General features: G+C 46.3%; 1 protein-coding gene across 4 annotated transcripts in view; it reads right to left on the bottom strand.

Moving 5' to 3' along the window:
- Positions 1–13688, bottom strand: part of ADPRM (ADP-ribose/CDP-alcohol diphosphatase, manganese dependent) — a 291610-nt gene that overhangs the window by 147371 nt on the left and 130551 nt on the right. For all 4 annotated transcript variants that reach the window (XR_007146840.1, XR_007146841.1, XM_047832679.1 and 1 more), the window contains exon 5: positions 2314–2417. Coding sequence is in view for 2 of the 4 variants with exons in the window: in XM_047832679.1 (XP_047688635.1) it covers positions 2343–2417 (75 nt within the window). In the remaining 2 variants the exon portion in view is untranslated. The remainder of the gene's footprint in view (positions 1–2313; positions 2418–13688) is intronic.

Here is a 13688-nt window from a genome sequence, read left to right as displayed (position 1 = left end):
GCAGGTTGCGGTGGGCACAGCTCAGAGAACGCTGAATTCTCTTTGGGACATGTTGAGTTTGAGATACCCAACTGGGGATGGCCACTAGCTGTTGGATGAATGGGTTCAGAAGAGACGGCTGTCCTTAAGCAACTGGCAGAGAGGCGGTAATTAGAACAACAGAAGCAAAAGCGATGGTCTGGGGAGAGCGCGGAGCATGAGGAGGGAAAGGCGCTTAGAGCAGGTGCCGGGGTCTCCAGCTTCTAATTGTCTGGGGGGGAGGAAAAGAAACGCACAGAGCAGACTGAGAAGGAGCAGCCAAGAGACACGAGGGGAACCAGTGAGATCATGCTAAGTGGGTGTTTCCAGAAGAATGGAAATGTAAGAGACCAGGAGAAATGACCCAAAAGTGTCCATTAAAACAGCTTGCTTTGTGCATCGTATTTCTCGTTAGTGTGTCTGTTTCCCTGCTAGATGGAAGCTCCCTTAGTAAAGAGGGTTTAAAAATTTTTTAAGTTTTTTATTTTTGACAGAAAGAGAGAGAGCAAGTGCAAGTTGGGGAGAGGCAGAGAGAGAGGGAGATACAGAATCCGAAGCAGGCTCCAGGCTCCGAGCTGTCAGCACAGAGCCCGACGTGGGGCTCGAACCCACGGACCACGAGACCATGACCTGAGCCGAAGTCGGCTGCTTAACCGACTGAGCCACCCAGGCGCCCCAAGAGGGTTTTATGCCTTTAGTCCAGCAGTTAAGCCAGATGCGTGGCACAAGAGTAAAGCCTTAGTAACTATTTTTTGAATAAATGAATGAATGAATGAATGAATGAATGAAAGAAAATATGTCTTAGGCATTCAAAGATATTTAAAATCGCTTCTGGATTAGAGGGAAAACATATCGTGAGTCTTCAGTAATTTGCAATTAACAGACAGGGTTGCCAACAGGATCTTTGAAAAGAAATGCAGTGTTATTGCCGCCCTTTCCATGGATGAAGGATGGCCTGAAGGGACCGTCCAGCTATAAAAATAATCACTTCGATGGCCACTGTCTCAAGAGCAGCTTGGATGCTTGAAAACAATTTAATCTATCTGCTTTTAGCATTCAAATTGTATTTGCATAATTAAACCTAATTATCTCCAAAGCCAAGGTCATCTCCAGTGTAATCCTTGCTTGAATCATCCACACTCTGCCATTAATGGGATGTTCTTCTATTTACGAAGTTCAAGTACAGCCACATATATCAATAGACACAGCCGGAAATCGATGCTCAACCCAAGCTGGCTCAAACCAAGGAGACAGATGGGAAACTCTGAATATCACTTTTCTTTTTGTTCGTTGGAAATGCAAACAGCCACTAATGCATAACATGGGTAATGCCCTTCCCCGAGTAGATGGCTATCGTCAGAAAGAATACCTGAGTTATTTAGCCACGGGCACATCAGAGGTACAGAGGACTCAAAAGAAAAAAGAAAAGAGGAAAGGAAAGGAAAGGAAAGGAAAGGAAAGGAAAGGAAAGGAAAGGAAAGGAGAGGGAAGGAGAGGGAAGGTAAAAGAAGAAAAGAAAAGAAAAGAAAAGAAAAGAAAAGAAAAGAAAAGAAAAGAAAAAAGAAAAGACAAGACCCTGACAATGATGTGCCATGTCAGGAGGCCCCACTGGACCAGATATTAAACCTTACTGGACGCATGATGGGGAGATCCGGGTGAGGGAACCCACAGCAGAGCAATGGACAGGCCGTGGGCTTTGGGCTTTGGGTGGTAGATAACCCCCAGTCTTACAGAAGCGTTTCTGTGTTTTACTAACGGCGATGTCTACACCACCAGCTCTGGGCAGGAGCTCAGCCTTTCGGAATCCCACCTACTTCACAGATGGAGAAACTGAGGCTTAATGAGGGAAAGCGTGGACAAAGGCTCGTAAGCCAGTGGCAAGAGAACTGGCATTAGAACTCTAGTCCCTTTATTCTCAGACCCAACATGGATACTCTGTCACCACGCCCAAATTTCCCCCACAACTGTCATGAGACCCCAAATACTTGTCACTGGTGGGTATACCGGACCGGAACCTGTTCAGCGACTGTACCATTATAACAACGTCCATATGGCTAGAAAGAGGTGTTTTCCATCATGGAAAACGCAACTGGAATCTTTTTGTTATAGAATTATGCATCCTCACGAAGACCATTTTAAGGATCTCCCAACAGAGACCCTTGGGATCCTTGGGATATTCTGAAATGTCCTCCCAGGGTGAACCCCACCGCGTGTGATCTGTTTCATGAAAAGGAGGACCCACCTCAGTGACTCCTCCACGCGCCTAATATTCTAGCTATGAGACGCGATCATTACCTGAGTGTCCATACAGCCCGGGCAACAATTCAAGCTGACGTCACCAAGCAGTTCTGAGAACGCTCACCTTGTAAGATGTAGTTTTCATATTTGGTGACAATGGCCTGAAAAAGAAGCACATAATGATTCCCTGTGCGGAGGAGGCCCCTGCCAGTTATGTTTTAATTAGTAACCCAACTATAATAGTGAAGCCGTGGGTGGCCATTCAGCTTCCACACTGCCATTTAATTATTGCTCCCTCAGCCACCAGGCTTGGGGAACACTTGAGGAGCAATTTAAGGAATTTGTTCTAGACTATACCCAGCTACAACATGATCCCAATTCCCTGTGTTTCTGACCTCGTGTCCCTGAAATGTTGAGGCAGGAATGGGTTGGTGGGGGGGGGGGGGGTGGTCAGGAATGAAGCAGTGAGTCCTGGGAAGCCATCATGATTTGGGTATAGTAGGATGACACAGAATTGGTCCAGGCAGGGACGGGCTACGGCGGTAAGGCCGGTGTGCCAAGCACAGTGTTCACCCGATGGATGGTTAACTGATCCTCAGCTCCAGAAATTTTGGGAGCGAGGATGGAAAGGGTGAATAATCTGCATGGATCATGGGGGGCTTCGGCTCAGGTCGTGATCTCCCGGTTTGTGAGTTGACATCGGGCTCTGAGTTGACAGTATGGAGCCTGCTTGGGACTCTCTGTCTCTCCCTCTCTCTCCCCCTCCCCTGCTTGCACGTGCACTCTCTCACTCAAAATAAATAAATAAACTTAAAAAATAATAATAATAAAGATAAGAAATGGGATGGGATGAGACCCTTGCGTTTGTGACCTTGTAAATATAAATATACGCACAGGTGACGAACGCGTGTTTAGAAAATGCTAATCGTTCCGTACTTTTTTTTTTTTTTTTACCGTTTTGTAGCCGTGTTTTCTTTCATTTAACAGTAATATCGTGAACCTCTCTGTACCAGTGTTTGTTTGGTGTTTTGTCACTCTGTGATGCATGGTCTCGAAACGCATTTCATTAATTTTCTATCGTGGGACATTTGTTCCAAATTGTCGCTATGGGCTGAACATCTGTCTTCTGCCACTGACCTGCTACGCAGTTGCGACCACATACTAACATTCCCCTAGATACAAGGGTTTATTGTACGTTCTGTTCTGTTCTCTCCATCTCTCAAGCTATTTGTACATCAATCCCGTATTGTTTTACTTATTATAACTTTGTTATCCGTCTCTACCCCTTCAAACCCCTGATTCTTATTTTATTTTTTTAAGCTTATTTATTTATTTTGAGAGTGAGAGAGAGAGAATGAGCAGGGGAGGGGCAGAGAGAGAGAGAGAGAGAGAGAGAGAGAGAGAGAGAGAAGCCCAAGCAGGCTCCACGCTGTCAGCTCAGAGCCCGATGTGGGGCTCAGACTCACGAACGGGGAGATCGTGACCTGAGCCCATTATCAAGAGGTGGATGCTTAACTGACTGAGCCGCCTGGGTGCCACCCCTTGATTGTTATTGTAAAATTTCTGGGCTGATCTTGTGCAATTTCTATTCCAGATGCATTTTTCCCCCTCAGTTTCAAAGATCCTGTGAGTTCATATTGAAATCACTCTGTATTTATAGATTAATTTGTGTCGAATCAACCTATTAACGGTATGAGATTTCCCACCAGGAACACAATGAGCCTTTACAATATGCCTCTGTTTATACACGTCTTCCTTTTTGTCCTTCTAGACAACTATAGAACTTTTCTTCATATCGAAAGTCTGACATTTTCTAATCAGCCACTCCTAGTATATAACAGCACTTTTGAATTTTTGAATGCTGCTCTTTGGTCCTGTTTTTGTTTGTTTGTTTGTTTTTTGTTTTTTGTTTTTTTTTACTGGAGTGTTTGTCCTTTTTTTATTGGTTCAATTATTAATTAAGCTTTCTCAGGTTTCAAAGAGATAGTCACCGTTGGCGATGAGGTAAGTAGGTTGGAAACACAGGAACAGCCAAAGAGTTAGATCTTAGGGGACGGAAAGAAATTGACCCAGAATTCTAACTTCAAGGTCACTCAAATGACTTTGCGTCATTTCAACCCTCCAAGTGTCCCTCCCCCAGCCGTAGGTTCTGATCATTGCAGTCCCACACACCGCTATTGTGATCCAGTCTCTCTCTGATGTGACCAGCTTTTCTCTGCCTCGGGCATTTGCTAACGCAGAGCCAGCTCTTCCCTGTGTTTTTTTCTTCTGCCCTCACTATCAACCACTAAGTTTTTCTATGTGTTTTGGATCCATACTCTCAGAGAGAGAGAGAGAGAGAGAGAGAGAGAGAGAGAGAGAGCTAAGTGCTTTTGTTTAATCAGAAGTGTCCCTGTCGATGGGGCGCTTGGGTGGCTCAGTCAGTTAAGCATCTGACCCTTGATTTTGGCTCAGGTCATGATGTCACAGTTCGTTGGATGGAGCCTGGCTTCGGGCACTGCACTGACAGAGAGGAACCTGCTTTGGATTTTCTCTCTCTCCCTCTCTCTCTCTGCCTCTCTCTCTCTCTCTCTCTCTCTCTCTCTGTCTCACACACACATACACACACACACACACACACACACACACACATGCACAATAAGTAAATAAACAGCAACAAAAAAGGGTATTTCCTTCCAAAGGCAAGAATAAAACCTTTATTTAATAAGGTTACTTTCTACCTACGGAACGATCAGCTATTTGGGAACGAGAAGTAGACCAGTGACCTCTAACAGGAAGAGACAAATTCTTGCTATTGTCTTTATTCAAATTCCTGAGAACTACATCCCCTGCGGTAGCCCGATTACACAACTATTTCAAGAAAATGTGACACATACTTTAAATCACACGATGTGATGGCCACCTGCTTCCCCGACACATGTGAACACCTGGCCTGCTGTTTCATTGTCCACAAAATGGTATATTTCTCTATTCCTCTCTCAGAGGGGTTTCGAAGATCAAACAAGCAAATACTGCCTTAACCTGCATTTGCCAGTGAGGTAGCCACGTGTGTCCAGTGGCTCTTTAAATCCAAATTAATTAAAATTAAACAAAATCGAAAGACTTCGTTCTTTGGTCCCGTTAGTCAAACGACCCATGACCACACGCTGCCGGTGGCCGTTGCACTGGCCAGCACATACAGAGGACATCTCGTCCTCACTGTCGCAAGTTTTACGACAGCCCCGTTCTCAGTGATAAAGCCTGGTGCGAATAATAAGTTATATCAAGACCACCATTACTGGATGGTGGAACTTTCACACACACGAGGGAGGCACTCATCCCCCCCAGCCACACGCCGCCAAGCATCTGGGGTATGGGACCGCCTCGGCGCTCACATTCCGCCACCGCATCGAAGGCGGTCACGAGAGCGACGAACACAGAATTTGCAAAAATAGGACCAAGGGTCAAATAATCATAGGTGCCCTGCCTTCAGCAAACGTCACTGTCTGGACCACAGATAGGTAGCTTCCTGAACCTTCTAATTACAGTGGCCAAAAGGAAAACAAAAAAGGGGAGAGAGAGTATTGTTTTCCCATAGAATTATGAGTCGAGATCAGCCATTTTATAAAAAAAAAGGCGTGTTATCTTCTGGATTCTAATATCCTTTGCTCGTGTTCTGCGAGACTAGGACTCAAAAGTGTGAGCAGCGGAGAGTGGGGATCTCCACAGGACATCTGCTGCGGCTGGAACCCCGCTCGGGGGTGCCTGGCAGACTCTGGTGTAATACAAGGCAAGGTCGGTCATGAATGACACTCAGCCCCCAAGGACTTCAAGCAGCAGCTGAAAATAACAACACCAAGGCTCATACTAAATGCTTTACATACCTTCCTCTTGCCCAAAATACCAACGCAATGCATATTCGGCTCATTCCGATTTTACAGAGGTGAGACTAGGCTCAGAGAGGTTAAATCATTTGCCTGAGGTCACTTAATAAACAAGTATCAGAGTCAAAGGTAGAACTTAAGTATGCCTGACCCCAGAGCCCATGCTCCTAAGTGCCCGTGTCCCCTGTCCCCGATCAGGATGGCCCCAGACGGAGGGAGGCATTTCTTTTGTTCCTTTGTGGAGAGAATGTTTGGGCTCTGGTCCGACCCCCCACCCCCATGCTTCCCACACTTGGCCCCGTCCTAAACTGCAAGGGGCTCATCCACTGGGTGGATACCCCCACCTCCAACTGCCTCTCCTATTCCCTATAAAAGACTCCACAGAAGCTCTGGAAGTCAGCTCAAGGCTGCTTGGATAGGGAATTGGGATGCCAAGTACCGAGAGTATGATCTAGGAGCAGGGGGCATGGACCCTTGACCCCACAGATGTCTTCCTCTTTGGGGAGGGGCACGACTGGAAGAGTCAGAGGAGGGTCCTCCAAAGAATCATTACTCAAAGTGGGGTCTCAGGACCAACATCACCAACGTCCCTGGGAAGCTGTTAGAAATGCAAATTCTGGGCCCCGCTACAGACCCGCATCAGAATCGACGAGGACAGGACCCAGCAATATAGCTTGACATCTTCTCGAGCTCTGTGCATTTCACAGATGCACACACATGCACATGTATGCGCATGCAGATGTGTGCATGTATAAATACAAACATTATATGTGTGTGTATATATATCTGTGCATCTAAATATACATATAAAATGCCGTGCAGATTTATACAGCACTATATGAAGCATGTGTGGTAAGAGTGACTTTTGTTTGCCAGTGGGACGGACGATGCTTAAGATCCCCCAGGAAGCTTCAGGATGGAAGAGGGCCTGGCGGGTGAGTTCAATCACTGATGCCTGATGATTTTACCAATCATACCCACGTAATGGAACCTCCTAGAATCCCTGAAACAAAAAGGTTCAAAGAGCTTCTGGGCTGGTGAACACACTGAGATTTGGGGAGAGGAGTGCACCCGGAGAGGGCGTCGAAGTTCTGTGCGCCCCGACCCACATGCCCACATCTCGTCCTGTGTATCTCTTCCATCCAGCTCTCCCTAAATTGCATCCTTTTTAATTTTTTTAGTGTTTATTTATTTTTGAGAGAGAGAGAGACAGACAGAGTGTGAGTAGGGGAGAGGCGGAGAGAGAGGGTGACACAGAAGCCGAAGCAGGCTCCAGGCTCTGAGCTGTCAGCACAGAGGCTGACGCGGGGCTCGAACCCATGAACTGCGAGATCATGACTTGAGCTGAGGTCAGACGCTTAACCGACTGAGCTACCCAGGCACCCCAACTGCATCCTTTATAATAAACTGGTAAATGAAAGTAAAGTGTTTCTGTGAGCTCTGTGACCTGTTCTAACAAATTTTGAACCCAAGGAGGGTGCCATGAGAACCCACCATTTATAACTGGTCGGGCAGAGGTATGAGAGGCCTACGACTGCCATCTAAAGTGGGGACCGTCTAGTGGGACCCAACTCTTAAATCTATGGAATCTGACACTAACTTCGGGTTAGTCCTCAGGGTCAGGATTGAATTGAATTGCTAGACACCCAGTTGGGTAGATTGGTTATTGGTGTTGGAAATCAGCTCAGGGGGTAGCTCAAAAGTTAAGTTTAATCTGCACGATCCCAGGGGTAATTTATACACTTGCCCTGAATCCCACGGTTGATTCAGAAGTATTTTGAGCTAAGTTACCAGGCGCTATAGTGATAGCTAAGGAACTTGCAAGCATGGGCTGAAGTTGTCGGCAGTGTTGTTATGTAATATCTTTCCTCTGCTTCTCTAAGGTTATTCTTTAGGTGGGGGAATTTGTGGAAACTGACGGGTGAGCTGAATTTCACAGCCGAGTTGGTACAGGGAGGATAAGACAAAGCACCTACAAGCCAATCACTAAGCTGCATTAATTCTGCTGAAGCATCTCCTGGAGCCTGGGGCAGGTGGGGCGGGGGAGGGGCGGGGAGGGGGGGAGCGTTGAGAGTTTGGACCACGAGATTATAAACCACACCTACAGCAGAAACACAGCTAATAGCAGAAATCGTAAGGAGGGCTTTGAATTTCCACAGCATTCTAGAATAAGCTTACCTGGATCTCAAGAAGCAAGGAGACCCAAGGACATGTTAGGACTTTGAAAGGCACTAGCCATTTTCATGTTTGGACACTTCTGATCTTACATCGTATTAAACTATGCCCACATGGAACATAATTCATACATAATGATGTGCGTGTCGAGTTGTGTTTTAGTAGACTCAATGATTTAATGCTACCTTGGCAAAGACTTAATTAATCTTTTCTTTCTATGTTTGGGAGACGCTGTTTTAAACCCCAACAATTTCTGTGAACCTCGCGGGGTCCTGACACGGGGTGGGGCGGGAGGGGAGGAGGCCCTGGACATGCATCTAAAATGCTGAATCCACCCGTCCACCTGGATGGGAAGAGACAGTGTGCAAAAGGTGACAGCTTGGTAAATGCAGGGGTCAGACGCCAAGGTTGCATCCTCTGTAACGTTAGGGTCGGGGAAAACAGCACATCATAGCTGTGTGATTTTTATCCTTATTCTTAGGACAGGGGTCCAGGATGCTACAAACACTGGCTGAAACTGTGTCATCCGTTTTGAGAATCTCACCAGGGAGGACAGCTTGAGTCCAACAGGCCCACCGAGAAATTAGTGCAAAAGGACACCTGAATGTCAATGAAAACCAGCAACTGGCTTTTGCAGGACAGGATGGGGACTTTATGGACTAAACAGGAAACGTCCATCCTTTGGGGGCGTAATCCATTGCACCAGTCCCCTCAAAGACCTTGGTGAGAGGATTCTCAGCAAAACAAATGACCTCATTAATTAAATGGGTTAATACTCTCCCCATGCTTTCCTTAATTGCTATTCTGACTTTCAGGAGAAGCATTTTCAAGGCAAATTGAGCACCCACAGTCCCCTGGAGCCAATGTCATCACGATAAGCCCTGTATGCTTTGCAAGCCATTACCAAGGTAACTGTAGGATGCGCGTGCCCCCACCTCCTAAGGGTCCGTGTGGGAAGCCAATTAATAAGGGCCCCACCCAACTGGCTTTGTCTTCCAGCCCAGCCAGAAAGCCAAGAAATCCCTTCATCATCATCTTCTCCCTACAGAAGACATTTTCTTCTAACTTGAAGACATGCTCTGTTTCCATTTTATTCATGGAGCACATAGCATTTCAATACCTTTGATTCTCTTGAAAGCACAAGAGAGGAAGCAGTAAACAGAACAGTCCAAGATCATGCCCCCCGCAGGGCTTATATTGCCTTTGGTGAGTTTCTTCTACCATCTCGATTGAGTGTTGTTTGTTTGTATGAGAAAGGGGTCCCTTTTCTGTCATATGCTGCCCAGTGAGCCTGAGGACAGGGACCTTTTTCTCATTCAAATTTATTTTTCTGATGCCCAGGACAATAACCGGTGCATAGAAGTTGCATCAGTTAGGAAGTGAAGCGGAGTATAAGTAACGGGGACCTCTCCCCTCCACTCCCCAACACCCTGGTTTACATCAGATGATGATTCCTTTTTTTTCCCCATGATTTAGTCCACAAGTAGGAAGTGCCAGGTTGTCGTAGAGATTCCACAATGTCATCAATGTCTAAGCTCCTTTTGTACCTGTTCCAATCCCTTCGCTGCTCCAAGAGCTCTTTCTTGCCATCCTCAAGACTTCCTTGCTGCCCCCAGATGGCCACTGCAGCAATGACAGTCTCGCTCATGGTCCAGACAGTCGGAAAGAGGAAGGTGAAGGGCAGAGGAACCAAGCGTGCCCATCCTTGAAGAAGATCTCCTGGAAGGCCTGTGCTGTGTCTTTACCACATCTCATTACCCCGAACTATGTCTCAGGGAGACCCCTTGCTTTAAGCGTGTGGTAATTTTAAAATATGTCCATGACTTCTTGAATAAACCACCTTTTGAGAAGCGAAGCCTAGTTTCTCTCTCTTTGCACGTGTGCTATACTTAAGGACTTGTTTATAATAAATAGAAAGTGGCAGAAATGATGGTGTGCGATTTGTGAGAGTAGGTCATAAGTGGTATCATGGCTTCTCTCTGGGATCACCCATTCTTGGGTGTTGTGTTGGGTCTTACCATGTTGTGGGGACAGGCAGGGGGCCCTAAGGAGAGGCTCACGTGGAGAGGAACTGAGGCTCCCTGCCAACGACCAGCATTCACCCCCACTGGTCCTTCGGAACTAGGAGTGGAGCCACTTTGGAAGCATACCTTCTAGCCTCAGGCAAGCCTGCACATGACTTGTGGACACCTTGCCACAACTTAACTTTGCCCTGGCCAGCCTGTTGACCACAACTTCAGGAGTAGCCCTGAGCCAGAAATGCCCAGCGAAGCTATTCCCAAATTCTCGACTCACAGAAACCTTGGGTGATAATAACTTTTTATTGTGCTACTCTGCTAAGTTTGGGGATGCTTTGTTACATAGCAATAGATACCTAATACAGAGGGATCCTATGAAACATAGACTTTGGTCAGCCCTGGCAGAGGCTGCTATTTTTCCACCAAAGTCTACTTACCACCTCTTTGAACACATGGCTAGACTACGTGTCTCATTCTTTCTTGCACTTAAATGTGGCCACGTGATAAGTGCCATCCAATGGAATATAAAAGGAGGTGATATATACCACTTCTTGGGTTGGCCAACAAACTTACATTTGCTCTTCCTACATTTTCTTCTTCCAAACGATTTTCCTTCTAATGGCTCATTGCAGACAATAATGACACAGCCCTGAGAGACAGCACAGCCACGAGACGGGAGGAGCCTGGGGCCCCGAGGACCCATGTAGAAAAAAATTGCCACGACAAGCTAAGTACCTGTCAATTATTCTTTTCAGAGCATGAAAAAAACTTCTATTATGCTTAGCCACTGAAATTTTAAAATCTTGTTTTTTTTCCCAGTCGAGACTGTATTCTACCAAATACAGAAATATTTCTGCCCAAACGCAACTGCAATTGTTACAAAAGAAGAGGGGCTAGTGGGTAGACCCTAGAAGTCTTTGGCACAGGAATAGTCTATAAACAACTCCCCTAATGGATGAATATATGCAATGTCCACTGGCCTGTGTACCGAAGGAGGTCTGTCTCTGAGGCCGTTTAAGCTACACAGAGGTGGGGGAGGGGGGCGGCATGATTGCCTGATCCCAGAGTCCCTACACCCTCGCCCCCACTATTAGGAACTCCTTGATGGAAACAGGGCATCCTGTGTCCTTCAACAAGCCATCTGGAACCAGACATGTCAAAAATATTGTGGGGCAACTCTTGACCTCACTGGACTTGGAGTCCCCTCTCACCAGTTTGAGAGTTTCCATCGGGTTGGAACCCTGGCTTTGAGGTCAATGTCCCAGAAAGGGAAAGAGGGGGGACTGGAGCTTTAGAGGACCACACTTACCTCATTACCACTCCCAGAGGCACCAAACACTGTAGTTAACTCAGCCTATCTCTACCCCGGCGTGTCCCCGGCCTTCCAAGAATCCTACGATCTGCCTTTGCCTGAACTTACCTCTTCCCCAAGCGTACCTGGGAATATATCCTACCTTTCCCTCACTAGAACATTGCCACCACTGTATTGTTATCCTGAAACGCACACAGGGCTGCCTAAGGAAGGCCATCTTTCTGATAGTTCTTTCATTCATACATGGAAGCTAGCATTTGTTAAGACTCTGTTATGGCTTTATCCCAGCTTACAAGGTCCAGCCAGGTCTGACCCTGCTTGCAATTGCAGTCTCATCATGAGTCACTCTTGAGTCAGCCCCGCCCCCCACCCTCTGCTCTCCTACTACCTACCCCTCAAAGGAGTCAGGCTCCTCCAGGCTCTGGATTTTGGCATATGGTGTCCTCTCAGCCTGCAGGTCTGTACTGAAATGTTTCATTGTTAGGAGAGCTTCTTTGATCCCCCATAATAGGTCAGGCTCCTCCATGGCATAGCCTCATGGCTCTTGTACTTCTCCTTTCTAGTCTTTATTACAATGAAGTAACCCATTCAATGCCTACCATTCTTCTAAATGTTTGCAGGGAGCAGGGGCTACACATGTTTCTGGTCTACCATGGAACAGAAGCATCTTGGAGCCTGGAGAAGAGCAGGTAGTGAGGAAGCACTCTTTGAATGAATTCATGTGCTACAGGTAGGGGAAGTGGGGGTGGAATCTTTTACCACCCATGCCCTTGAGGAGTTAAACCGACTAGGGGAAAAAGAACACTTGTGGACAAATTAGTGCAATAAAGTGTGACATTGGATGAACTTCATCCCTAGACTGGGCTTAAAAAGAAAACTGTATTATAACTAAAGTAATGCAACAATGCCGTCTTCAGCAAGCCTTTCTCATATGCCACTAAAAGGGAAGAGAAATGCCCTTGTTCATTATAATTATACACTTCCCCCTTCCCCATCCCAAAATATACTTAGAGATAATCGCAGGGGTCTAATGAAGGTGCTTTATTAATTTTTAGTGATAGAACCTGCTTGTACAATTTACCAGCCCCGTTTGTTCCTGGTGGTGGAATCCGTAAGAAATCATGGTGCAGATCCTTATTTGGGGAAAGAATCAGCAAAGAGAGACCTCTACACGGTATTTAGAAAGAACATCATTTTCCTGAGGGAATGAGTTAATAGAATGTTTTGGTTGTGTCATCTGGTGGCTTGGTGAAGCCTGTCCCTGCCACTGCACTGCAGGACTCCGGAACTCATTTCTTTCCACTGCAAATTACAGAAATGCGAAATTACAGAATGTGAAAAGACATTCAACATCGTGAGGCAGGAGGGGGTGCGAAACAGGGAAGAGGTAAGATTACACCCCTGTTTGGCCAAAATAAAAGAAAAAAAAAACCCTGCTAATACCAAGGCCAACGAGCACACAATGGAGCTCTCATACACTGGGAATCCAAATGGCATAACTACCCTGGAAAACAGCTTAACATTCATAATGTTAATTTTACATGTACCGTATGACCCAGAAGGCTGGCCCCTGGAGAAAGGAAAACGTATGTTAACCCCCAAATCCTAGAAGCTAACGTTTCTAGAAGCTCTACCAGAAACTGTCACACACTGGACACAACTCAAATTCAACTTCAACAGGTGAATGGGTGACACTGTTGAAATGACACAACTTCAACAGGTGAATGGGTGAAGAAACTGATGTCTCTATCAAAAGTGACACTACTCAGCACTAAAAGGGACATAGTACTGGTACCTACAACAACTCAGATGAATCCTGAGGTCATCGTGCTGGGTGAAAGACGTCGGTCTCAGAAGTTTCCCTACCGTGCGGTGCCACTTACATGACACTCTTGAAAAGACAGAACTACAGAGACGAGAAACATTTCAGGGATGGCCAGAGGAAAGAGAGGTGCTATGAAGGGATGGCTTGAGGGAACACCGTGGGGTGAAGGGATCGTTCTTTATCCTGATTACGTAGTGGTTACACAAATCTATACGTCCGTTAAAAGTCATAAAACTACA

This window comes from Prionailurus viverrinus, chromosome E1 (assembly GCF_022837055.1).
Source record: "Prionailurus viverrinus isolate Anna chromosome E1, UM_Priviv_1.0, whole genome shotgun sequence".
In the NCBI taxonomy this organism is placed as follows: Eukaryota; Metazoa; Chordata; class Mammalia; order Carnivora; family Felidae; genus Prionailurus; species Prionailurus viverrinus.
This window is presented reverse-complemented; position numbering and strand designations above follow the sequence as displayed.